The sequence below is a fragment of the Aethalodelphis obliquidens genome, unplaced genomic scaffold (assembly GCF_003676395.1).
Source record: "Aethalodelphis obliquidens isolate GAN/ISIS:26980383/991018 unplaced genomic scaffold, ASM367639v1 scaffold21, whole genome shotgun sequence".
Lineage (NCBI taxonomy): Eukaryota > Metazoa > Chordata > Mammalia > Artiodactyla > Delphinidae > Aethalodelphis > Aethalodelphis obliquidens.
In genome coordinates, this window is record NW_020837965.1 from 27188434 (window position 1) to 27214908 (window position 26475).

General features: G+C 65.9%; 1 protein-coding gene across 1 annotated transcript in view; it reads left to right on the top strand.

Annotated features, from left to right (window-relative positions):
• The first annotated feature begins 992 nt into the window (after positions 1–992).
• The window catches only part of KIF26A (kinesin family member 26A), a 39635-nt gene continuing 14152 nt past the window's right edge, over positions 993–26475 (top strand). The window contains exons 1-4 of the mRNA XM_027120738.1: positions 993–1153; positions 1510–1755; positions 14100–14534; positions 21023–21213. Of these exons, the coding sequence (XP_026976539.1) occupies positions 1112–1153; positions 1510–1755; positions 14100–14534; positions 21023–21213 (914 nt within the window). The 5' untranslated portion in view covers positions 993–1111. The remainder of the gene's footprint in view (positions 1154–1509; positions 1756–14099; positions 14535–21022; positions 21214–26475) is intronic.

Below are 26475 nucleotides of genomic sequence, written 5' to 3' on the forward strand. Positions count from 1 at the left end.
CCTCTTCGCCCCGGACGTGTGGCGCGAGGCCTCTTTCGAGCCTCGCGGCGGCGGGTGCGCGGCGGCCAGCAGGGGGCGCTCGCGTCGCGAGAAACCGGGTGGCCGCGCCCGCGGAGCCCGACCCTGGATTTCTGGCTGACCCAGAGCCGGACCCGGATCCGCCTGCCGCCTCGGATAGCGAAGACACTTAGGGCTGAGCTGGAGCGGGAGCAACTGGTCGCCGGAGAAGGGGGGCGACCTCCCAGCCGGAGACTAACAGGCAATTAATTCCGGAGCTAAGTTCCCATCTGCCCGGCCGGCTGACAACAGGTCCCGCGCACACCCCCAGGGCCACCTCCTCCCTCTTCCCGGGCGCACGGCGCGCACACCGGCCTTCTTGCACACGCGCGGCTGCAAAGACTCGCGTGCCGTTTGCAGACACGCCTAGGCACAGATAGACTGGCATGGGCGCTGCACGTTCCGAGGCGCAGAGCCCGGCGATGCTCACCCATGCGTGACAGTTAGACCCAAAGTGTGGCCACCGACACGCGGAGTGCGCTGGATTTTCAGGAAAAAGCGATCGGGAGCCTGGGGGCCGGGGTTCCCTTCCACTTTGTTGTGTGACCTTGGGCAAGACCTTCCCCTCCGCGGCCTCAGTTTTCTCGCCTGTAAAGTGACGAGTGGGTTGGGGCCTCCCAGGAGACCCCAGTGTCCCAGGAGAGGAGCAGGAAGGCGCATACGCGCGCGTGTACGGGGTATCTCACCGCGGCCCCCAGCGCCCCTCCCTCGGGCTGGGACTCGCCTAACAGGTTGGGGGCCTCGGAGTGGGTGCGGCCGCGTGGCGCTGCGGGACCCCCTCCCCCACACACTGCAGAGCGAGGGCTTGGGCGGGGCGGGACAGCTCTCCCGGAGCCCCGCCCCTCCCCGCCCCCGGAGTCCCCGGCCCCGCCCTCGTTTCCGAGCGCGCTCGCCGCCACAGCCATCGCGCTCTCCGCCACTTGCCTGTTCCGCGAACTTCGGAGCGGCCGGCCTCGCCATGGGGGCGTCCTCAGGCCGGATCACGTAGCCGCGGCGACCCCGGAGAGCCCTCGTGGCCCCGAAGCGACGGCCCAGCCCTTCCTGCGTCCCGGCCATGGGCAGCCGCGGCGCCCCCCTGTGTGCGGCGCAGCCCGCGGTACGCGCAGCGGGGCACGAGAGGGAGGCGGGCGACGGGGGGCCGGCGGACGGCCCGGGACCGAGCCCGGGACGCAGAGGACACTGGCAGGGTGCGCGGCGGCCCCTGGGGGCCGGGCCTGGAGCGGAGCGCGGGTGGCGACGGGCCTCCTGCTGGGGGGGGTGGCGGGCAATGAAGCCCTCCCGGGATGGAAGAACACGTTGCGCTGCAGGTTCGTGCCCAGCGCTCGTAACTTTGTCGAGTGAGTCACTCGGCCTGGGTCGCTCTGAGGTCGGGAGTCTCCGGTGCTGGGTACCGGGGTGGCGCCGCCCAGCGGCCCAAGCTCACTGTCCCCTTCTGCCCCCCCCCCCCCCCAGGGGCCAGGGGGCGGCCCGGCCCGCGAGACGTTGCAGCTGCTGGAGGTGCCCCCCCGCAAGAGGCTGACCGCCGGGCCCGAGCAGGATCCATGCGGCAGCCGCCCTGCGCCCGAGGGCGCCGGGGCGGGCGCGGAGCAGGGCCACTCGGCTGGTGGAGGCGGCTGGTGCCGCCACTGCCACACGAAGCTCGCCGAGCTCAAGCGACAGGCGTGGAAGCTGGTCGGCGGGCCCGGGACACCCCTCCGGGTAAGTGACCCTTCCTCAGGCCGGCCCCTGGGACGGGTTCTATGCTGACACTTGGGAGTCTTCGGGGCCCGGAGGGAGGCGAGGTTCCACCGTGGATTTGGGGCCAGTCCCTTCCCTTCTCTGGGCCTCGGTTTCCCGTCTGTTAACACCTTGTGTGTGAGTTGGGGCATTTCATCCTAAGAGGGTCCCACTGTCTGATGGGAGGGGCTGGGTGGGCGTTTCTGCTGCAGATGTCCCACAGCTGGAAGCCGAGTGTGTGTTTGGGAGAGGGAGAAGAGGGGGAGACGGCGGGGCCTCCACCCCGGGCGGGACAGCTCCTGCCTTGCCAGCGGCAAGAGGTTATTTGGTGTGTTGTCGCCCTTGGAGCACCTGGGCCCCCAGCCAGGTGTCTGGAAACTGCACACCTGGGGCAGGAGGGCTTGGAGGGCCAGAGGGTGGGCCAGCTGCTGTGAGGGGGGCCCCCCTCCCTGTCCCCTCCCAGGACCATGGCTAAGAGTTGCATGTGGCCCACAGCCTGGGGCTCTGCCACTTTAGGCAGTGGCCACCCATCTGGCCCCCCAGGCTCCAGACCCAGCTGCCAAGGTGTTGGCCAGGGGAGGGCGCTCTGCCGACTTCTGTAGCCAACGGGCTTGCCCTGGTCTTGGAAGGAGCAGGGACCATTGTTCCAGGAACAATGCGCTCTGGAAGTTTGCACAGCCTGGGAAGCTGGGGGCTGGGTGGGGGGGGTTCTCCAGAGGAAGCCCTTCCCGCCCGACCTGCAGCCTTTCTGAAAGCTGTCCTGGGAAGTAAGCCTGCATAATCCCCATTGAATCTAAATATAGTTCTCCGAGGAGGCCCTGTTGTCTGGGCGAGACCCCGGCCTCCTGGGGTCCAGCGGTGTTCCCCGCGGCACTGGGAGTGGGGATGTGAGTCTGGTTTGTGTCCTGGGCACCCTCGCTCTGCGGTCAGGGGAGGGGGCCTGTGGCCCGTCCTGGGGTGGGGCTGCACGCTCCCGCATCTGCTGCCCTGAGCAGGGTGCAGCCTTGCCACGCTCTGTGCCCCACATGGCCTGAATCTGGTTGAAAAGACGTGAGAAGACCTTCACGGCCCCAGGAGAGGGTGTTCTGGGCTAGACTCCTGGGGGCCTGACGGGGCCACAGGGCCATCTTACTACCCTGTTAGGGGAAATTGAGGCCAGAGAGAGGAGAGGCTTTAGTGACTGAACTGGGCTTTGCCTGGTGGTGCTGGACATGTGGCCGGTGGGTCGCAGGTGGGCAGGGGATCCTGGTGGAGAGAGCTGCAGGTCACACCAGTCGCCGGTGGATTCGGGGTCCCTCATCTGGATGTCTCAGTGGTCGTTTCCTGCAGACAGCTCATCAGGGAAGGCCCTGGACCACCCATAGTGCTCACCTTCCACCTCCCCTGGCCTCCCCGAGTTTGGCGTTTGACACTGGGTACCCCTCAGTGCCAGGTGAGGGCTCACCCCCTTCCCCAGCTGTCCCTGGCACCCAGCGGCCTGTTCACGCAGACCAGGGTCTCTGGCTTTGTTGATCTCTTTGGCCCCTTCCCCCGCTGCATTTCCTCCTTTGTCAGATGGGGGTAGCCTCCAGGGGCCCTTCTGGGGTGCTGTCCAACCTGTAGGGTGCTGTGCCTGAGGAAGGGAGGGCCCCGTCATCCACTGTTTCTCCAGAGAGGGTGGGAATGGGCCCAAGGGGGCTTCAGGCCCTTGGGCTGAGCCACCCGGGCCGTGGGACATGGGACAAGGTGGCTGGGGCCTTGGCGGGTGTCATTGTCCTGTGTGACCCAGGCTGATGTGTGCATAGCCTGCAGCCTCACCCGGCCTGCCCCAGAGCTTCCTGCAGGCAGGCTGGGGAGACGGTGCCCGGGATGGGCTTGTGCAGCTGCTTCTGCTTTTGGTTTGCGAAGGAGGCTGGGGCAGCCGGGGGGACCCGCGTGTGCCCGGCTCTGGGTGAGCCCCAGGGGGGCCTCCCAGGAGTCTGGCCCGATGGTCCAGGGGCACTGGGCTCTGCTCTGAGGCTGACAAGGCACTGGAATGTAGTTTGTGGTCTAGAATTTTCCCTAGGGCCCTTTCTTGTTTCTCATCGTGAGGAGGTGAGCTTTGTGAGAACGGTACTTCAGTTTACAGAGAACTTTGCTGGCTGTCATCTCACTTAGTCCCATGCTTGGGGCATCTGGGGAGGCCCCGGTCCGGAGGTGGCTTGCTGGGCTCCCCTGGCCTGGGATGAGGGTGGAGCTGGGACCCCAGGCTGGCTGAGAGGCCCTTGCCCCTGCGGTCCCTGCCTGGTCTCAGGTGGGAGGGAGCCTTGCAAGGGTCGAGGGACGGCCACCCCATCCTCTGCCTGAGGCATCCCTGCCGGGGCTCGAGTCCCCGCTGGCTTCTTGCCCACCCTCCTGCCAGCTGACAGCTCCAGGCTGTGGGGCCTTGGGCAGGTTCGCTGAGAGCTCGTGGCCTCGGTGTCCCTCTCTGTACCTGGGACCGCCTTCGCACCCCTTTCACAGGTGTGTTGGGCCACGTCTGGCACGGGCTGGCCCGTATACCTCAGCCCTTGTTGCTTTTGCTGGGATGTAGGCTCGGGGGTCATGCTGTGCCCAGGTCTTTGGTGCCCATGGGAGGTGGGCAGGCGGCCTGGGTGGAGGGCCCGCCTCCCCCTTGCTGCCTCTGCTCCCTTCTCCCTGCGCCTGCCTCAGTTTCCGCACCTGGGCAGTGAGGATGACCGTGGTTCCCGCCCAGGGACCTCATCCATGCGGAGCAGATAGGACTGTGCCCCCTGCTTTTGAGCCCCAGTGTCCCTGGGGGCCGTGGGGGAGGGAACATGCTCTGCCTGCCCAGCTGGGAGCCCAGAGACCGTCCTGCCTGAACTGAGAGGGGCGGTGAGGCTGGTTGTGGAGGGGATGCCAGGCTGGGGCCTCTGGGCCTCCACGGAGCCACCTCTGCTCTCACCAGGGTCCAAGGCCTTGTCTCTGAGTGACCCCTTCGGACCCCTGCGTGGCCTGGAGCACGCCCTTCGGACTGTCCTGTGGCCTCCACGGGCCGCTCCTCCCGTGGGCCCCGCTGCAGATGCCCTGCTTCTCCCCAGACCCCCTCCCCCTGCCCCAGCCTCCCCAGGTGGTCCTGCCAGTTCCCTGCTCTGCTCTCCCTGCCCCTGCCTCTGAGAGGCCTCTGCTGGGAGCTCCCAGAACCCCCCACCCAGGGACCAAAGCCAGGCCTTCCTCTCCTCCACGACTGAGCGCCCTCCAGCTTAGTACTGGCCACTCTATCCCCCGAGTCAGAACCTGAGGCCCCAGCCTTCCCTGGCAAACTGGTCACCAAGTTCCTGCAGGCCCCTGTCATTGTCCCCCGGCCCAGCCCACCCACAGCTGCCCGCCCTCAGGGCAGCCAGAGGGGACTCTCTGAACTGTGGAGCCCTCAGGAGGGTCCCTGGCCAGTCCTGGGTCCTGCTGTCCACCTGGGCCCTGCCAGACTGAGCCCAGACCGAGGCCCCCCGAAAGGCACAGCCCCTGGGCACGGGGCCCCCTCTTCATTGCATGGTGGTCTGCCACAGCGCCCCTTTGGCAGACCCCCCCCCGTTCCCCTTTGACAGACTCCCCCCCCCTCGCCGTGCCCCTTTGACAGACTTACCCCCCCACCCCCACCCCATACTCATTTGGTGGAACCGTACAGCCTGAGTTGCCCTGAGCCCTGCTTGGGCAGCTGACGGTGGTGGGGGACTCGGACCTCACTGAGTGGCCTCACTTTGAGCTCCTGGCACAGAGCCTGGTGGCCCTCCATGTGCAGTGAACCTCTCCTCCCCTCCCCTCCCCCGAGCTTTCCCTCCCCCACATCTCCACCGTCCTCCCAGAGGCTACCCCTGCTGCCACCTGGCCCTGCCTTTTCTCAGCCCTTCCCACACTCCACCGCCACTGTGTGGTCTCTGTGGCCAGTGTGCTACCCCCAGGCCAGGAGCTCTGTCAGGGCAGGCATGGGGTCTGGGTCACCCAGAAACGTTTGTTGAACGACTGAGTGACCAGATCTTGCCTCCCACACCCTGCTGTGTTCACCCCGAGGGCTGCTGGACTGGATCTTGGCTCTCCCCGCCGCCCCATATGAGGCCCTTGTGGAGGATGGCGGTCCCCAGCCCCTTGCAGCTGTGGGGGGCAGGGATCCTGCTTGGGGATCTGCTCCAGCTGCCGCCCAGACGCGTCGCGTGGAGGTGGTGACTCTTCTGGAACCCGTGACGTCCACGTGTCAACACGGCACTGAATTGATTAGTGCTCAGATGGGGGAAGTGATCAGTTCTCCTTTCGATCTTGGGAATCTCTCGCTCACCCGAACAGGGGGGTCTCGTCCTCCCTCACCCTGCGAATTCCAGAACCACTGCCCACCCATGCAGCCCCAGCACTGGTTCGTGTTTTTCGCCAAGCTGGACAGCGAGTCTGAAGGCTGCCGGGAGGCCGTGGGCTCACCCCAGGCACAGCTCGGGGTGAGTGACCAGGCTTCTAAGGCTAGAGGCCTGGAGACCCTCCCATCTCTCTCTGGGGCCTGGCTCAGGAGTGGTGGGCCTCTGTCACCACCCCCAGCACGCCTGCGTGGTCTGTCCCCACCGCCCCCAGCTCTGACCGCACTGGTATGCCACGGTGGGGTCCCGGGGCGGCAGGGGCTTGGCCCAGCTGGTGCTGGACATTTGCCACCTGGGGTCACAGTCCCTGGGCCCGTGTCCCCCATGCTGTTTGGAGCCTGGCCTGAGCTCCGCCAGCTTCTGCGGGGGCTCCCCGGGGCGCGGCGCCTGGTGTCAACAGCATTCTCCAGCTGAGCCAGGTGTTGGCAAGCCCCAGAGGCAGCTGGGAGGTGTGAGAGGGGCCGGTGCTCCCTGGGGCTGGCTGCTGGGCACTCTCCCAGCTGGTAGGGGACTGATGACTCAGCCGGGGAGGGATCAGGCCGTGGGGACCAAGCCTGGGCGGGAGGAGGGAGGAGGCCGGTCAGGCCTGGCCTTGCCACCTGGCCTCTGCGAGACCTCGGCCGGCCCCTCCACACCCTGCCCTGGCCCCCTCTTCCCTAGGTGGGCGGTGGTCTAGCTGGTGTCCCCTGCTGTCCCTGGGAACTTCCTCTGGTCCCATCCGTGTGCCCGTCTTGGGTCCTTGCTGGTCTGGGGCTTCGGGGAGTGAGGGTGGGCAGTGGGGGCGGGACTGAGCTTCGGGTCCTGAGCACCTGTCCTCTGAACGTCAGCCGGAGGCGGAGATGGTGCTTTGGGGGCCGGCTGGGGTCTGGGGTAGGGAGCTTCTTGAGGGGAGTCCAGTTGCAGTCAGCACTGGGGCTGAGCAGGGGAGTGAGTTGTGGTGACTTTCCTCACTGCCTCTCTGCTGAAAGGGGGAGGGTCAGGGTGTCACCCCTGTACCTCGGGCTGCTCAGTGCCTTTCCGGGGGCTTGTCTTGGTCTGGCATGACTTAAGGGAGGGGGTCTGGGGCCTTCTCAAGGCTCCCTCGAGTGTCCTGAAGGGATCTTTTACTTGGCAGTTGGAAGAGCTGGTTGTCGTCTTGAATGGCAAGGAAAGTCTAGTTTCCTTTTTCCTTTGCCTGCCAGGAAGCTCACAGCAAATGCAGTCTTCAGCTTCCGCCAACCGCATGGGCCCTTTCTCACACATCTGTGGGAACTGATCGTTCCTAGCTGCTCTAACATGACTGTCTCTAGCCACGTGGTTTCACTTCCAATTTATGCCGAGTAATTCCTGGAAGCCACTGCAGTTTTTGTGCAAGAAGGTGCGGGGTATGAATAAACAAACAGGATGGAAGTGGATCGAGTGTCCCTCAGTGCGTCTGGCCTCCGTCCACTCGTCTGCTTCCTGGGGACGGGGAACCCGTGCGGTGGGGGGTGGCATTCAGGGCCAGGCTGTCCCCTGTCAGGTTTCTGGAAGCAGCCAGTCTGGGCTGTCTGGGACCCTCTGGGAGCTGCTCTCTGGTCATGCACCCCTGAGCCCTGACCTCTGAGCCCCGTGATCTTCATTCCCGCTGGGTGGACGCGTGGCGGACAAGCCTCTCTCCCCAGCTCCTGTGGCCCCCAGCTCCTGTGGTGTGGTCGCTTCTTGGCAGGGCCTCAGCTGCCCTGTCTGGGAACAGCGTCCTTGGGCTGAGTAGACTCTCTGGCCCCCTCTGGGTGAAGGGGCGCTTTCGCTTCTGGTGCTACGTTTTGTGGCCGAGGGACCAATGTGGACTGCAGGGCTCCTGGGAGGGCTCCCCGGACTCATCTGGTCTGGTCCCTGCCCCCCTGGGCAGCATCCCAGGCTTCGGCTGTGGGCGCTGGGCTGGGGCAGGGGTGGGTGGACTCAGCTGGGTGCCTGGGGCTGGTGGATTTACGGCCCTACACGGCCCTGTGACAGGCTGCTGTGTCCGCCTTGGGTGGACGTCCTTACACCGCCGTGTGCGTTCACCTCTGATCCCGTGTGATGGATGCTGGCCTGCGCAACTGCCTCCGTTTCCGGGTGGAGCGTGCCGGGCGCTGGCCCTGCCCCGTGCCCTGCTCGGGGGTGTGGGCTGCAGAGTCGGCTCCTTCCGAATTGCCCCATCCTAGGCTCCCCGTCACCATCCTCCCCCACACAGCCTTGGTGCGAGGCCACAGCCCAGTTTTGCTTCCTGGAATCCCCGCCAGCCCCACATACTTGGCCTGTTCAAAACCCGTCACCAGTGAGCCGGCCTCTGGGAATTATGTGCTTAGCTCCACCACCCCACGTGCCAGGGGAGGAAGTAGCGGACACACGGGTGTGAGTGACTTGCCCGAGGCCACGCACCCTGGCTTCTCCACCTCTGAAGTCTGTGCTCTTAACCAAAGTGCCCTGGGAGGGAGGGCTCTGGAAAGGGGCACCCAGGAGGACCTCCTGGAGGAGGTGGTATTTGATATGGGCTGGAATTAGCCCAGAGGTGGGGTGAGGGTCTCCAGGGGCGGAGCATCAAGAGCTCGAGGGTGGGGTTGCCCGGAGCACATGCGGAGACTGTGTCTTGGGTGCCCTGTAGGGTGACAAGGGGAAAGCAGGATGAGGTCGAAGGTAGGGAGGTGGGGTGGAGTGCAGTTGCGCTCCAGCCCAGGGGTAGAAGTGGGGCCTGGGGGGTCCTGGGAAGCCCTCCGATAAAGAGCCGTAGTTCCGGGCTCTTCTGGCAGTCTTGTCGGAGGGGCTGGTGGGCGGGGGTGGCCCTGTGTGCAGGAGAACATGGTATCTGGGGCCACCTGGGGGCAGGGGCCCCATTCAGCTTCTGCACCTGCCCCTTTTGCCGGGACTCAGAGCCTCCCACGGGGCATTGGGGGCCCTGGCCGTGGCTGGGCTTGCGGGGTGCGATCTGCCACGGCCCGTTGTCCAGAAGAGGAAACTGAGGTCCACAGGCTGTGCTCGCATCCAGAGGTGGTCAGACTGAAGGCTGTGTCCGGCTGGGTGCCAGGCCCCCCCCCCCGCACCCTGCGGCGGGTGTCCTGGTGGAGCTGATTCTCCACCACCCTCACCCGCTGAGGCCGTCCTGCCTGTCTGGCCTTTAGCCCCCCGGGCCCCCGCCACCCTGTGTGGCCTCGTGTGGAGGATAGAGAGGCCGTTGAGGGGAGGAGGTCTCAATGAGCTAGTGTGTGCCCCGAGCTGCCCAGCTGGCCGGTGCCTGGCACAGGGTCTTGGGGATGGGTGCTGGGCAGCGCTGGGTGGGCCAGGCTACGGCCCCCCTCCCCTCCCCCTGTGTCAGCTTGGGGCCTCAGAGCTGCAGGCCTGCAGGCCGGGGTGGTCTCTGGCGGCCTGGCTGGCAGAGGGAGGGTTGGGTTTGGGTCTCCAGGCATCCCACTGGACCCAGCAGGTGGTGGGGCCTGGGGCTGGGGGCCGGGCCCCTGGTGAGGCCCTGGCTGGATGGGAGGGAGGGAGGGCCTGGGATGGCTGTGGTGTGGCTGGAAACCGAGCCCGCTGCACGCGACCTGGGAATGTCCTCGACAGCAGAGCCCGGGAGGGCAGCGCCCGGCCCGGCAGCCAGGGGTCCCTTCCTGGACCTGTTGTCAACTCCGGAAAAGGGGGCCGCGCGGGGTCACGGCCCAGCTGCTTTGTTTGTGGAGAGAAGGGAGGATGGGGCGGAGGGAGCTGTGGCTGGTGGGACCTTGCTCAGTGCCTGCTTGTCGAGCCTGACCGTGTGGCTGGCCTCTGGGCCCATGTGCTCTCCTAGCCGCCCTGCCAGTGGGTGCCCAGGCCCCCTTTTAAAAGACGGGGTGATGGGGGCTCAGAGAGGGTCGCCTCATAGCCCTGCGGCCTGGGGGCTTTTCTGAATTGGGGAATAGAGCCCCTCCCCACCCCCTCCCAGGGGGGCATCCGTGGTGGTGGGGTGGGGGGCTTCTGGTCAGCTCCCCTCCTGCCCTACACGGGGGCCTGACCAACCGGGCTGGGGAGGCCTCTCCTGGTGGTGATGGTGGGGCAGCGCGGCCCCCTCCAGGGCTCCCTCACAGGAGCAAATGGAAGGATTACTTAAAGCAACTTGGAGACCCAGAAACAAAGCGAAGAGTGAGAAGTCATCATTTTTAAGTGCGGGGAGGCTCCCTGAAAGCCAGGCAGCGTGCAGGGTAGGTGGTACACGATGCTAAGTTGAATCAAATTAAGAAAAACAATTTCCAAACGCAAGTGAAACATCTGTCTGATTAGACCACAAAGAGGAAACTAAAAGTAATATTTTGCAACAGGAAAACTACTGTTTTTTCTGAAGGTGCTGGGCTCTGGAGGGGAGGGGTGGGTGCCAGCCTGCACGGTGGCTGGGGCTTTCAGGGGTTAAAATTCTGGAACTTGGGCCTGTGGGCCCTGGAGCTGCCAGGAGCTGCTCCAGGGCTGGGAGAGGAGACCAGGCCCGGGGGAGGGAGGGCTGCTCCTCCCAGGCGTCCCCCAGCTCCCCGCCCTGTGCTGGGGTCTGAGGACTGTGGGCTGCACTGGGGGGAAGGGGTGGCTGAGGAGTGGGGAGGGGCCTTTGTCTCCCTGAGGGCTGCCCAGGGGTCGGCAGGTGGTGTGGAAGGTGCCGTCACCCCTCACCTTCTGGGGCCCAGGGTGCCCTTCCTGGGAGTGGCCCGTGCCAGCTCCCAGGAGAAGCCCCATCCCTGGAGCCCCGAGTGCTGGGCCAGCAGCTGGGGGCGGGGATCCTGGCTCTAGGCCTGTCCTGCCCAAAGCTTGCGGTCCCCCGGCTGGTCCCTCCAGCGAGGGCTGTGGTTCTGAGTGACCAGCGTGCAGGGACTGTCCCGGCTGCTCAGTGGCCCAGCTGCTGCCCGAGCGCCGCTTTGGCCCCTGTGGCGGCCCAGCCGCTGCTGCCTGGCCTGTCTGAGGGGCTCAGGGTCCGCTGGGCTCTCCGTGCGGTCACCCCAGGCGGGTCCCTCCCCCTGTTGGCCTTTGCCATCTCACGTGTGTGACAGGAGACGGGTTGGAGAGACGGGCCTGCCCCACGCCGGGAGCCCCTCGAGGCCCGGGGGATCAGCCAGCCTTCGGCAGTGATGATGGGAGGGTCCCCCAAGGGGTGGGCTCGGCTGCCATTGCTGCAAGGGGGTACTTGGCCCCTCAAGGGGGCTTTGGCCATGGGGTGGGCCAGGGTGTGTTGGGCCTGGCCCTCCTGGGAACTTGTGAGGCAGGACTCGGGAGACCTGGGGGGCCACGAGCGCAGAAACCCCCTCAGTTGGCTCACCGAGCAGGTGGCCGGGCAGCCCTGGGCGTGTCTCCCTGTGCGGGGTGTGCTTGAGCTAGGGGGGCTCTCTCCCCCCAGAGCAGACCCCTGTGGTTCCCACGTAGGGCTTTGATGCTCAGAGCCTGAGGCCTGGGGCCGCTGGGGCCTCCCTGGCGCCCCACCTGAATTCCTCGGGACCGGCTGGGGGCGGGGCTTGGGCGGGGGGCTGCCGTGGCCGCGCGGTGGGGGTCTGGTGGGGGCCCAGGGCTGTTAGCAGCCCCCCATGCCCTGCGCTTCCCACTTTCCTTCCGCCTCCTCTTGTGCAGGCCGTGGAGGGGATGCCAGGGCTCCCCGGAAGCAGAGGCCCTAGAACAATGGGCAGCTGGGCCTGGGCTGGGCGGGGTCTGGGCCGCCTTTCAAGTTGGTTAATGGCTCTAGCGGCCGCCCTCCCTCGCCCTCTCACCAGCCCACCATTAGCTGCCTCCCGCTGAGTGGAAAAACCAGAGTCATCAGGGCTGGGCCTGGAAAACTGGCGGGGTTGGGGGTGGGGGATGGAGTGACAGCCGGCCCGTGGGAGCCAGGCGTGGCTGGGCTGCCGTCTGGATTCCATCTGTGGCCCACGGGCAACACGAGTGGGGTCCCCGCGGCGTTTCCGGGCCTCCCCGGGGCCCCACGGGGGAGCAGCAGGCGGGGGTGGTGTCGCTGATTGGGACCCGACACGCTGGGCGCTTCCGAGGCTCGGGCCCGCCAGCCCCTGCTGGAGAAAAGCCAGGCCTTCCGGAGCGGCCCGTAAGTCAGGTGGCTGGCAAGGCCTGGCCTGGCTGGGGTCACACTGTCGTTCGACCGGGCCTGCCCGGGGGCACGTGAGGGGCAGCTCTATGGCCGGGCCTGCGGGAGCGCGGGGCGGCGCAGGCTCACCCGGCTGGACGCGCTTTGCCTTGCTGCGCTTCACAGGTGCGCTGTTTTCTGCGAGCCGAGGCCTCGTGGCAACCCCGTGTCCAGCGAGTCTGTCAGCGCCGTTTTTCTGACGGCGTCATTTTTTAATCCGTGCTCTTTTTTAAGATTAAATTGTTTTGTTTAGACACAATGCTACTGCACGCTGAAGATTACAGCGTGGTGTAAACATCGCTCTTATAATTGGGAAACCAAAACCTCACGTGACTAGCTTTGTTTCAATACTCCCTTTATTGCGGTGATTTGGACCGAAACTGAAATATCTCCGAGGTCTGCCTGTCCTGGGGACACAGAAGCAGAGCGATGCCCTCTGATGCTGGACCGGCAGAGTGGACTTTCACGGCAAGCCACCCTGTCCCAGCTGTCACCCTCTGGAGCCCTCCCAGGCGTCTGTGGACACTGGTCAGGCTGGCCACAGCTCAGGCTTGGGGAACCCTGCTGGGATGAATGAGGCACCCCCTTCTGCACGGTGCTTACGGCTTCTGCACCTGAGGGTTTGGGGAGGTCGTAGTCCTTTTTTGGCCAAGAGGGCCGCTGGAATGGAGCCAGGCCTTGCCTAGAACCTTTTGGGAGAAGTGTGGCCAGGGAGGGGGGGAGGGCCCCGGCTCTGCAGATTTGCAGCGGGTCCAGGCTGTGGTGATGGGGAGGGATGGGGCCGGCTGAGTCCCCCAGCTGGCCGAATTGGAGACCCAGGCCCGCATTTGGGGTTTGCTCTGTCAGGTGACACTGGGGAAGTCCTGGGTGGTCACAGCCACGGCTGGGCTGGGCTCGTGCTCTGCTGAGGGGATGTCCCAGCCAGGCACCTGTGGTTGGGGCTTGCCCCTCGGGGAAGGGGCAAGGATGCTGAGGGGCTGGTCCCAGCATAGACCCAGAGCCCTGCGGGGCTGCCCCGGGGAGAGGCTGAGGCAGAGCCTGATGGGGGGTCGAGGTGCAGGGGCTGGGCCCCGGGAATGGGACTCTTAATAGCTTCCCTCCAGTGAGTTTCCTTCTGAGGATTGGCTCCCTCCTCTTCTTTCTTCCAGAGATGTCACCTCCTCCAGGAAGCCCTCCCTGACCTCCAGGCTAGGCGACGACCTCTTCTGGGCTCCCCTGGCTCCTGTTCTTAGCCCTCTCTGGTTACCAGGCTTGCAGTTAGACCCGTGTGTCCCCCTCAGTGCAGGCCAGGGGGTGGGCTGCAGGGACCAAGTCCATGCCCGGGACGGAGCGTGGAGGCCATCGAGCCTTGCCTCCTGTCTCTGCTGGCCGCGCTCAGCCTCTGTCTTCCCGTGGACTTGGAATCACCAGCTCGGCCCTGTGGAGCAGGGCTAGAGATGCCGCAAAGGCAGGGGGAGGGTCTCCAGCCCCTCAGCCCCACCTCCACTGGCTCTGGAATACACGTTGCTTCCAGCCGGGGCCCTGGTGCTGGCCGCCCCCAGCCGGCCGTGGATGCCTTGCTCTGCCGGCCCCCTGGCTGCTCCTCGGCCGGGCGGCCTTGGCTGCTGGCTGCACGTCGGGAGCGTGCAAACGCCTCCTTAGCTGTGAGCGAGCGTGGTGGTGACGGCAGGAGGAGCTGGGCAGTTGTCAAGGGCGCCGCGAGTCTCACCCTCAAGCCCCGATGATATTTCCTGCTGGGTGTGTGCTGACGACACAGCTCGGGGCTTATTAGTCAGCTACGGATGGTGCGGCGGCCGCCACGCACGCTGGCCTGGCGCCGTGGACGTGAGGGCCAGGCGGTGAGTCCTGGCACCCAGGCACTGATCCCTTTGTCCCTTTGTCCCCTGTTCCCCCAGGACCCGTGCCTCTCCGCTCTGCTTCTTGACGAGCTGCCTGCGTGTCGCCCGGAGGCTGAGCGCCGCTGTGACGTCTGTACCACGCACCTGACCCAGCTCACACGGGAGGCTCTGCGGCTGCTTCAGGCGCCCGCCAGCCGCGAGGACCCTGACGCCCCCCATGGAGGCCCCGGACTCATGCCCCCCAGCCCCGGTGCCGCCACTGGCCCGAGGGATGGACCGGCGCCGGTGGGCCCGGTGGGGCGGCAGCTGGGCCGAGTGGGGCCAGGCAGGAGGAAGGGGCTGGGCTGGCCGTCCGGGCCCAGCGTCCAGGTGTCAGTGGCACCTGCCGGCCTGGGCGGGGCACTGAGCACGGTCACCATCCAGGCCCAGCAGTGCCTAGAGGGCATGTGGAGCGTCTCGAGGGTCAACAGCTTCCTGCCACCGACGTGCCTGGTGAGTGCCCGGGGCGCAGTGGGCTGTGGGCCCCCTGGGACACCAGGCAGGACGCTTACAGCCGGTCAGGGCTGGGCGCTCTCCGGGGCTGAGCGCCCAGCTCAGTGGGTGCCCTGCAGCACGGCTCCCCCTAGAGCAGGGGGGCTGTGCCTTTTGGAGGAGGCCCCAGACATTCCCAAGGCCCTCGTCAAGTCAGCCTACGAGGTCACTGGGGGGCAGGGAACATCGCTTCCACCTGGCACAGGCCTGTGGTTGGGGACGGTTTGGCCACTCTGAGAGCATGCGTGGCGCCGTGGGCTGATGGAAGGGCCCTGTGGGCTGCTGGGGCAAGATCAGAACGTCATCCAACATCTCCTCCTGGTGACTCCCTGTCCAGGCTCTCCTGCCTGGAGCGCAGCAGCCCTGGGTGACACAGCTCTGCCCCCTGGACAGGTGACAGAGCCTGGAGGGTAGCGGGGGGCCTGCAGGTGGTGGGGACCCCGTTCCCGCTTACACGGGGCCTGGCCTCTCAGGAGCCGCCTCTTTTTGGGTGACTGCGGGATACCCCCCTCCCCGCTCCGGGGCTCCCCTCCTCAGGCCCACCAGATTGTCACCCACAGCAGTGGCATAGCTTCCGTGGAACCAGCTCTGGGCACCAGGGGTGCCGGGGGTGCCCCAGACCTGGGCTGGGTGTGCCCAGGGAGGGCCCCGTGGCCTGAGATGACCCCAGCTCCGGAGGGTGGAGCTGGGGGCCCGGCCCCGCCTTGGTCACAGGGCTTCTCTGGTGGGAGTTTCTCCCAAGTGTCCTCTGTGTCCCCCCAGTCTTCCTTCTAAGAGAAGGCGTACCAGGGTGGGGGGGGGTCGGGAGAGGGTGGGTTATTGGATCAGGGGTCTCCTGGGACGCTGGAGGGAGTTGCTTTGGGTTTGGTGGTACATGGGACTAGGTGTGCTGGGCGCCGGGAGGGCCTTTCCCCAGGAGGCCCAAGCCCTGCACGACATGGGGGGGGTGGGGTGCCTTATCCTGGGGTCCCAGCCGTGCCCGGAATAGGGGCTCACCAGGTGACAAAGTAGAAGGGACCCTGTAAGCAGAGGGACTGGTCTGTGTGCATGGAGGTGGGGAGGCCTTACTGGGAGACAGAGCTGGGGGTGGGGTCGCGGCCGGGGGGGAGCAGGTGGCGGTGCGGCACAAGTGTGGCTGTATCGTCCGCCCCCCGTGGAGCCCCAGGGGCAGGGAGACGGGTGCGTGGCTGTAAAAGCCTTTCCAGTCACCACAGCGCCAGCCGCACCAACTCGCCCAGCAAGTGTCTCTGAAATAGAGCCCGAGGCAGACGTCTCCTGGGGTCTCCGTGCCCCCTGGGGCTGTGGGACATGGAGGCACGAGGAGGGCCCCCAGCTCTTGGGGCAAAGTCCGTACAGCCCCTGGGCGGGACTGACCCCCGCCCTGCCCCCGCCTCTGGGCTTGCTGGCCCCTCCAACGGCACCGAGATGTGCTGGCTGGACGTTGCTGCCTCCAGGGTGGCCCTTGGCAAGACCCTGCCCTTGCTGGGAGCTGGCCCCCTGTGACTCGCTGCTGGAGCTGGTCCGCCTGAGGCTGCCCTGTCCTTGGGGCCTCCCTGGCCCTCAGTAGCCTGGGGTGCACAGGGGGCTCCCAGGAAGAACTTCTGGGTCTGAACTAGCCTCCAGTTGGGTGTGGCCTCACTGTTTCCGACTCCTGCATTTGTTAAGTCCTGAGTGAGGTCAAGAAGAGCGAGGCCAGCCTCTGCCGTGCCAGTCCCATGGTGCCTCCTGGCCCGAGAGCTGGGCTGCCCGGGAGGAATGTGCCGAGGGGCTCGAGAGAGCCGGGCGGCTTCCTGTAGGAGGTGGCATTGAGCTGGGCCTGGAGGGAAGTGTCAGAGATGGTGGGCCCAGCGAGAAGTATATGGGGGCAGAGGAGGCTGCTGGGAAGAGACAGGGGGCTCCTTACCTGGGAGGGAGCTGAGCGCAGTCTTGCCGGTGGAGAGAGGGCTTGGCCGCGGCTCTGAGGGCTCCAGGAGGCGGAGGGGTGGGGTGAGCGGAGGTGGGAGAGGGCGGGATGGCACAGCGCCCCAGTGCAGCCTCCCTGCGCTGTGGTGGGGTCACTGGCCTCTAGCTGGGCAGCCCCGCCGGTGGCCTGCACACTGTAAAACGTGAACATTTAAGGCTCCCTGTTGGTTTTATGTGTGCATTGATTGCGTTCAGGGTGGGTGGGAGTGGATTTATAATTAGACAACAGTCCTGGCGATCAATAGAGAGATTATTAGAACCATAAATAGAACTTTTGGACTCAGATGAGGTAATTTCCCCTGAACCGGGGCATTGATCGTTAGAGGCAGCCCTGGAATGTTAAAGTACTGCATGTTGGGCTCTAGAATTAAATACCTCTGGAGAGACGTGCTGTGAACCTCCAGCACAGCCCATCAGCGGCCCTGGGCGCCACAGTCTCTAGGCAGACTTGGATCTGGGCGGGCGAGGTGGGTGGAAGGCCTGGTGTGTTCTAGGCGCCGTGGCTGGGAGCCTGCCCCGTGGGCTGCCGGGGGTCGTTCTGTGCGCATGGCTGTCTACCGTCCGGAAGGAGCAGCCCTCAGCCAGCCACGCTGTTGTCGAGACTGCAGCCCGTTTCCCCGTCCAGAGCACAGAGCTTGGCCCTTTCCGGGTCATTCACCTCCCGAGTGTCCAGTGATGATTCCCGGCAGTGGGAGCCGCCCAGCGGGACAGTCGGGCAGTTGCTTTCCAGACTGTGTCAGGCAGAGGCATTTCTGCCACTGTGGGGGATGAGGTGCCCGTGGGCCACCCCAGGTGCTCTGCCCTGGCCTGCTCCACGGGGACACGGCTGTGAACCGTGATGTCTCCCCCATGTTGGCAGGGCCCCGTCAGATGTTCACAGGACATCTGCACTCATTTTACAGCCGATGCCAAGAGATTGAGGCTTTGGTCTCCTGACCCCACGGTAGGCTAAAGGTAGCACCGCCTGGGGCGGCTGAGGGTGGGACTGAGTAACTGGGTGAAGGGTGCAGCTACCTTGGGTCCAGGCTAGCAGAGCCTGTGCGAACCTTCCCTAGTCTTGTAGACACAGGCTGGGCCCTACCCAGGGCCCCACAGTTCGTGGAGGAGGACCTGGAGCAGAGGGTTCCCAGCCTGCCGCAGGGGCTGGGACAGCGGAGGCTCGGCCTGGACAGGGAGGATGGAGGGCTTCCTGGAGGAGGTGCTGCACGCTGCTTTGAGTGGGAGGTGAGGTCATTTTTGGTGGAGCCAGGATTTCCCTCTGTCCATGGAGGCTGGGTGGCCCCAGCTTGGGGACCTGACTCCTGCTGCCTGTGTGCCAGCCTGCTTGCCTCCCCCCACTTCCTGTGAACCCTGGCGGGGGTCCCTGGTGGGTGCTCACCTGTCCTTGGGGACAAGGCCGAAACGGCGTGGGATGGAGGGAGCTTTGTCCCTCTGACCTGGCTAACCCGTTGCTGGTACCCCCTCTGGGCCTCAGTTTACCCACCCGTGGAGTGGAAGTTGGACAGATGGGCCCCCACTTCCATGTGAGGTGCTTCTGTGACACGGGGGCAGGACAAGGCACCTGCAGAGGCTAGGACCGTCCCAGCCCAGGGCCCTCTGGGTGACCGGGCAGAGCTTTGAGGGGGCCTGGCACATGCCCAGTGGACGATGCCACCCGTGCCCCCTGCAGGGCAAGATTCAGCTCTGGCCGCCCCTTAGCCACCTCCTCCTCTGCCTCCCCACCTTTCCTCTGGGCACAAAGTGGCCCCCGGAGAGGTATTTGTCCTGAGGAGCTGGGGAGCGCTGTCCTTCACGGGCCACAATCTTGCAGATGTGGAATGCAGGCGCAGAGGGCTCCTAAGGAATGGGTTAGCTTGGTGTTTCCCAGGCCGTGCTCCTTGGCACCCCGGCGCCCCGTCGTGGGCGCCCTGCAGAGAGGCCTGGAGGCTGCCGCGGGGGCCTCCTGGGACGGCGGGCCCTCCTTACGCTCCTCTCCTCATGCTTTTCTTTCCTTGCTGCTGTGGCACCTCCATCACGTTTTCCGTTTGGCCGCCCCCCCCCCCCATCTGCTGTCCCCGTGTTGTGTCGTGTCGTGTCTTCCCTCCCCCGCCCCCTCGGCTTCTTTGGGTGCGTCTGGGCTCTGCTTCCGGCAGGAGTCGGCAGCGGCCTCCCAGTGGGCTGACGGAGCCGAGGCGCGTGCGGGACCCCCGACAGGTCAGTGTGGGGCTCGGCCGGCCGTAGGCAGGCTGGGTGGCCTGCACCGTTGCTGGTGGGGCCGGACGTCCTGGCTGAAGGCAGAGATGCCGGCATGGGAGGTGGGGTGCTTGGGCCCCGCGGGAGTGGGTGGAGGGCCGTGTGGGGCCGTGACCTCACAGCCCTGTCCCCTGCCATCCAGGCGGCCTTGCTGGCCAGCGTAGCCGGGCCAGCCTGGGCTGCTGGACGTGGGCCCCGCCTCGGGCCAGCTGGGGCAGTGGGCACCCGGGGTGTTGCGGGGGTGAGCCCTGCCGCGGCCCCCAGGAGCCCCCGGCCGTGCGCTGCTCGCAGCGGGTTGCTCAGCCAGACCCAGGCCAGGCCCTGTGGGTGACGCAGCTTTTAACATCAGTCCTGTCCTCCACCGCTCTGCTCGACAAAGGAGTTTAGATCTCTCACGGGGAGCACGTATGTGAAGTGACAGAAAAGGGACTGACGTTTGAGGTGAGGGAGCATCGCATGTCACGTGCGTGTAAGGCCGCAGGGGAAGTGGGCAGCGTCCAGGCTGTCGGGGACCTTGGCTGCCCCGCGTCACTCACATTTGCCTTGAGCTCCACAGCTGCCTGGAGGAGAAGCAGCGTCCGGTTCCCGTTATCCAGGTCCAGGCCTGGCTGACCCCCCCACCTTGTGGAATGTTCCCTGTGAGCGGGTGCCTCTCTGCTCCTGCAGCGCCCCCCTTGCCCTGGGGCACAGGGCCCACCTCCTGGCCGTGAGCTCCGCGTGTCCCTGCCACGCTTTGTGCTCCTGGAGGACAGATTTATTGAACACCTGCTACGTGCCAGGCAAGGTGCCATGGATGTGGAGGAGACCGGGCAAGTGGAGAGGCTCCCTCCGGGGCCTCCTGATTCCTGGCATGCACTAGGTGCTCATGCAAGCTTGGGGGATCGGAGAATAGGGTGCTGGGCAGTTGAGCCTGGCCTTGTTTCTCTGTGACTTGGCAGCACTACGTAGACTGGGGGAAGCTGGGGGAGGTCTGAGGGCTGGGGGAGGCCAGGGAAGGCACAGGGAGTGGCCTGGAGAAGGAGAGGGCTGGCCGGACTGGGTTCTGAGGGATGCATAGGAGTTCCTGCCCTATAGGCAGATGCGAGGCAGGTGGCAGGGTGTGGTGCGCTAGCACAGTGCCTGGCGAGGGCCTGGACTATTCCAGGTTGGCCCTTCTCTGCCACTGACCTGTCCTTGCAGCCTTGGGGGTGCTGCAGGGGGGCCAGGTGGGGGTGCTTGGCGTCCATCCAGCTTAAGGTTTGGGGCTCCCTTTGAACTTCCTTTGCAGACATGTTTTTGCTGTGTCCCTAGGGGGGTTTTGGGAGCTGGTGCTGACCACGGGCTGGGTGGGGTGAGACCCTCTGCCGTGGTGAGGAGGGATGCTGCTGTGAGGTGGCGGGACCTCCTGCCAGAACATTCCTCCTGGGGCCCATGATGGCTTATTCTGCTGAAGTGCCACCTGACGTGGCTTGTGGCCGTGTCACTTGGGAGACCCCGAGGACGCTAGGCCCCCTGGAGTGTGGCTGCCCCCTGGCTTCCTCACAGGCAGGCTCACCAGACAGGCCCCTGTCCTTTCATCCAGGTACAGAGGACTCCCTGGACAGGGCTCAGGGCCAAGTGAAGCCAGAAGCCCCAGGGACCGGGCTGTGGTGCCTGGGGAGCCTTGGGGAAGGGGATGGGGCTGGGGTGGCCGACGTCCATCCTCCTCCAGGGCCAGGTCTGGCCTGGGGGTCCAGGGCCCGACACGTGCGCATAAATGTAATATACAGCGGGCGGATCTCAAGTCTGCCAGCGCCGTCCTGGGGCGCGCTTAATTACCTTTGTGCTTCGCTCCGAGCCTGTCTCCCTTTCCGGAATTTATTTTAGCTAATGAGTTGGAAATGCCAGAGTAGTATTTCAGGTGATGGGAAGACAATGCATTATCACACATGGGGCAATTAGCGCTCATGACAAATATTTATTGTGGTTCCTTCTCAGTCGTGCCTCTGGGTGCTCCCAGACAGATGGCCCAGGGGTGAGGGGGTGGTCCCTGTCCATCGGTCCTGACCACTGTGGTCACTGTGTTTGTGGAACTGGAAGGGGGAGGGGCTGGAAAGTCCAGTCCCTGGGCGGGCGTCTGTGCCCGCCTCTGCTCCAGCCACTCCCCAAGCCGGCTGGTCCCATGCGTGCAGGGCCCAGGGAGCTTGCTGGGCTCCGGGGTGCACGGGCCTGCTTCCCCAGCTCCCCGGTGAGGGACGGGTGCCTGTCCCTCATGCGGGCTCCCTGCTTCCCTCCAGGCTGAAGCAGCGGTGGCTGCGGTGGCGGTGGCAGACACGGTCCGGGACGGCCCTCCGTCCGTGGGCCCTGATGGCGCGTCGAAGACGTGGAGCCGCGGCGGGGCCTGCACCACGGCCCTGGTCACCCCAGCCCCAGGCATCCCAGCGGGAGCCTCCACGGGCCCATCAGCCGCAGCCTCCTTCTTCCTCAGGTACGTTCTCCTGGGGCAGGCCTGGGGCCTGGCTTGGGGGCAGCTTGGGCGCGGACAGTGTGAGGGGGCCTGGGGACCTCAGCCTCTGGCCTGGCAGCCTGCGGGCCTTCCCGGGGAGATCTGTGGCCTTGCGCTGCTGGCAGTCGAGCAGAAGGGGAGCTCGCAGCCGTCCTTCCGTCCGTCCGGCCTCTCAGGGCGCCACATCGACGGCAGTGTGAGTGGAGGCCTCTCGCCCTGGGGGTGGGGTACAGCCAAGGACAGGGTTCGAACTCTGCCGCTCCGAGCTGTGCAACCCTGGGCAGGTCACGTAACCTCTCTGTGCCTCAGTTTCCTCAGAGGTGCAGCGAGCTGATGTCTGTGAGGCCCTGAGAGGACGCTGGCCCAGCGGGAGGACGCTCAGCTGTGGGTGGTGGATGTCCTCGGGCGGCCCTGAGCCAGGGCTGGCGGGAGGGGGAGGGTGGCCGTGGAGGGGAGGCAGATGAGGCAGGTCTCAGGGCAGCTGTCCCAGCAGTCGGGGAGCACAGGGGTGGAACGGGCCCGGGGGAGCATCCCTGGGTGACCTAGGAGGCTGTCCTGGGGGCCGGCTGTACCCACACCCCACCTACCGGGCTCCCCTTCCTGGGGGGCTGCTGGCACACCCCCTCACGGCTCTGCTGTCAGATCTGGCTCCACCGGCAGCAGGAACCACGTGGGTCCCCGCCCCAGCCCCGAGCTCCAGTGCGCAGGGCCGACCGGGCCGTCCGCGTCCCCGGGATGCCTTGCGTGGCCCCGCAGACACCAGGTCCTGGGCCGTCGGTTAGCGTGGACGAAGCCTGGCAGGCCGGGGCGCTGCGTCAGCAAGGTGCAGGGTGCGGGGGAGTGGTGTGTGGGAGCAGGGGGTCCCTTCTCCCACTTGTGCGCCCCCCGGCGATGCCCTTGGGTTCCGAGCTTCCCCCTGTGGCGTGGGGAACGCAGGATGTGCCGGTGGTAATGAGCGGTGATGGCTGGCCCGGCACGGGTCACTGTCCCATTAGCAGCCCCTGCGGGCGCTAATCTGGTCCCCTGATCCCAGGAGCCTGCGCCGCGTCAGCTTGGCCCAGTGGCGGGCACACGGTGGGGTGTTGGGGGGCGCCAGGCTGGTGAGCACAGCATCGTGGCCCTGTGCGGGCTCACCACCCCAGCTAGGTGCAGAGAGCCCGGCTGGGACTCTGGCTACGGGGCAGGTGGGGCCTGCCTGGAGGGCCCGGGAGCCCTGTGGAGGGGACGAGAGGGGCAAAGCGGGCCTCGGGAGGTGTCCTGGCCCGGGTAGGCTCTGCCCCTGGGCTTTGGGCAGCGGCCGCGCTCCATCAGGCCATGCTTGCTGTGGGATTTCAAGCCTGAGACCCTCTGAGGACGGAGACCAGCTCCGGGGGTCTGGGGGCCACACTGGCTCCTTAGCAGCCTAGGGCCCGCAGGAGGGGTGTGCCTTTTGTCTCCAGCTGAGCTAGGCTGCCTCCACTGACCTTGGGAAGTTACCATAGAAACAAGCACTGGGGGCTGGTTTACAAGGCATGGGGCGGGGGTGGGGTGGGGGGGACACTGCCGGCTGCCATTACTTCCAGCCTGTTGGATCCCCCCAGTCACAGCGGCTTCCGGAGGGTCCTGGGCCACGTTGTGGGGTGGGTGTTCCTGATGGGAACACCGTCTCCAGCTCGTGCCTGATTTGGGCCCGAGACCCTCTGCCCTTTGGGGCTGTGGCACCCTTCACTGTTGGGGTGAGGGGGGTGCTCTCTGCTGTATGTGCCCTTCTTTGCTTTGTGGGGCTGTGGCTCAGAGGGGAAAGGGGCTTGTCCAGAGTCCCCAAAGACCAGGAGCTGCTGGACCCCGGGGGGCCTTGGGCACGAGCTGAGCGCGTGTTCCGTGCTCCCACCTGCATCCCTCACTGGGCATCTGGGGGGCAAAGCTGACACCCAGCCCATGCCCTGCCCCTCGGAAGTTTCTGGTAGTCGGGGTGGGGTCTGTCAGCCTTTGACAGCAGCACGGAGCCTTTGAAGGAGCCGAGCAGTGTCGCAGGACACAGGCTTTGAGGGTTGAGTAGGAGTCCGGTGTTTGCCAAGTGGAGACGGGATAGGGTGGGGTCAGGATCTGGGTTCTCCACCGGCCCTGAGCACTCCCTGCGGGCATTCTAGCCGCGGGCCTTCCCGACCACCTCCGAGCCCCTCACCCTGCTGTGGGCGAGCCAAGGTGGGGGTGATTCTGTGGGTGGCTTGGTGCCCAGGGTCTTGTTACAGGGCGTAGGGCACAGGGGTGAGGCCCTCAGCTGGGCTGGGTGGGTCGCTCGGGCATTGCAGCCACAGCTGTGACCGAGAGCTCAGCGTGCCAGCCCCCACCAGAGTCCTGAAAAGGCTGGGCCGCCAGTAATTACATTTTCTCCGGAGGCTCTGGTGACCTTGACTCCCCCTTCCCGAGTCCTCGGGACGCTGTGTGATGTCCCCGTCCTTCCTGTCTCTGCAGCCTCTCCTCCCCCGAGATGCGTCCGTTAGCGCTCTCTCCTACCCGCGCTTCTGGGCCTTTCCGGGCCTCACCTCCTGGACCCCTGAATCTAGATGGCGTGGGAAGAACTGCTGGGGGTCTTCTGGGCAGGTGCAGGGCAGGGCGAGTGGTGGGTTCCTTCGGCGACAGGAGCCCCCTGCACTCGTAGGCACCCCCGCCGCCCCATTGCAGCCTCAGCGGAGCCCCCTTCCCCACGTCAGCCCGGGTGCCCAGGCCACGGAATGTCAGCCCGGGTGCCCAGGCCACGGAACGTCAGGTGTGGCACCTGGCAGAGGCCCAGAACCAGAGCGGGTGCTGCCCAGAGGTGCATGGGCAGGAGGGCCCCGCGGAGAGGTGTCCGTCACCGGCAGGGTGCGTGAGGCAGCTTCGTAGCCTCAGCGTGAAGTTCCCAGGTGACGTGCAAAAGGCAAGCGGTCCAGGTCAGGGCTGCTAGGACCTTGGGCCTCGGCCTCGGAGGCGTAGGCCCCCTTAGCAGGCAGCTCTGAGGGGGGGATGCAGGCGTGGGGCGTGGCATGTGGCATGTGGCTTGGTCCGCCGGCCTCCAGGCGGCCCAGGCAGGAAGCCCTGGGTTGGCCGTAACTGACCCCCACACACATCCAAACAGGCCCGTGTGTCTCCTCAGGGTGATTAAGGACCTCACCGTCAAGGCCAACTGCCTGTGAAATTACCTTCTTGTTTGGAAGAGGCAATTTTTCTTTGTAAAAAGGCAAATATTTTCTTTTCTGTTTATGTGAATTAATGACCCGGGCCAGTGAGCCTGGGGAAAGGCCTCTGGGATTAGGTGAGAGGGCTGGGGGCTCAGAGGGAGGTTGGAGGAGCTCGGTCCCTCCCTCATTCATGAGTTCACTCCCTCCCTCCTTCCCTCCCTCCGGGCCCCATCCTGAGCTTCCCTGTGTTCTAGGCCTGGGCTTGGCAAACCCCTGCCCTCCAGAGCCCCCACCTGATGGGACACAGCCGTGTGAACTTGTGGCTCAGGGCGTGGAATGGTTCCCGTGGTAGCAGCAGGCACAGGGTTTGGGGAAGCCCAGTGTGGGGGCATCAGGGAAGGCTTCCCGGGGGAGGTGTCCTCTGAGGACGAGGAGAGCTGTGCGTGCAGGTGAAGTTCCTGCTTTTCCAAGTCTCCTCTCTAGAGCCAGACCACTCAGACGTGCCCACCCGCCCCCTGCAGGTTCTGCCTTGAGCACCCCGCACCCCAACCCTGCTCCCCAACAATGCAGTGGGTGTTCAGGGTCCTGAGTGTGGTGCCTGTGTGTTCTCTTAGCCTCTGTGAAGCCTGGCATCACTTCCTCCCCCACCCTCACTGCCTGGAAACCAGGTCTGTGCACCCAGAAGGCTGGGACCCTCCCGAGACCACCCCCAGACCGTGTGAGCTGAGGTGCAGTTGCTCAGTGGCTGACGGGCTTGTCCCGGTTTTGAAGGGAGCTGGATTTCATCACAGGAGACAGTGCTGTCCCGAGGCCTCTGAGTCATGCCCGGTGAGGCAAGCCTGTAAGAACAGAGACCTGGAGGGCTGGGCAGGCTGGGCACAGCTTCTCAGCTCCCAGCCCCGCGGGGGCTGACCCAGGGCCAGGGAGGGAGGAGGGGGTGCCCCGAGTTAGGTCAGACCACGGGGCAGAGACGCCCAGCCAGTACCGTTCCAGCCTCGTGGGGCTGGCGGGACTTCAGATGGCTCCGGGCCCAGCCTCTGTCCAGGCGAGACCTGGGCGTGTCCAGCGGGGAAGGACACCTCCCTGTGCTCTGCTGCTGGGACCTGAGGGTGACGGAGGGGGCTGAGGTCTGTGCCGGACACCCTGGTTCCTGAGAGGGTCACAGAGGGTGCAGAGCCGTCTGTGGCCTTGAGCAGCAGGCAAAGCACTGCCTTCTGGTGTGGCCTCTGCAGCCTGATGTCCTGTCTCCCCCAGCGCCTTACCCGTCCTCCTGGCCTTCACGTCCCCTTGAGCCTTGGGGGGTTTAGGGTGGCCCCACCCCAGCCTCGGGGACCCTGGGTGGCCCTGCCTGACCTAGGGAGGAGCAGGGAGCCAGCTGTGACGGGAGCGGGGGACACACCTCGGCCGTGGTGGTCTGCTGACCTGTCCAGTCTCCTCGAGGGCCCAGCCGGTGCCTCCCAGGACAGGCCGGTGCCGGGCAGTCCCTGTGCTGCCCTTCCCCCACGTCTTGGGGACTTCTGTTCAGGCGGTTTTGGGTTTAGGGCACATGCGCTCAGGCAGGAATCGGGGCCACGTCTCCGGCTGAGGGCCCCGGCCCGAGTTGTCCGGGCAGCTCGTGGGTTCCGCTCACAGGCCCCCGCCCCCGCCAGGCATGCACCGGCCGCCCCACTGAGTTAGGAAGGGTCCGCCCCGCACCGTAGATTACTTTTATTTTCCTTGATGACACCTCGCTAGGAGGAAAGCCGTCCCTGGGGTCTCTTAAAAGACAGCTCCTGTGAAAGATGAGAGGAGTTAAGCAAAACACCGGTCGCTGCTCCGAGTGGGAGGCGGGCTGGGGGCCGTGTGCCCAGAGGGTGCAGGCCCTCCTGTCGGGCCCCTTTGAGGGGCACAGGTGAGACTCAGGGGCCTGGGGGCTTTGGGAGAAGGAGGGCGGGCGCAGCAGGACCGGGAGAGGGGCAGCTGGGCGGGGCGGCGGGGGGCTGCCTGCAGGCCTGGTGGGCAGCTTCTTTCAGCCCTGAGTTGGCCCTACTCTGACCTCCAGCCCCTTTCGCCGGGAAGGCGGGCGGGGTGGGGGGGCTGACAGAGGCCTGGGCCATCTGGAACC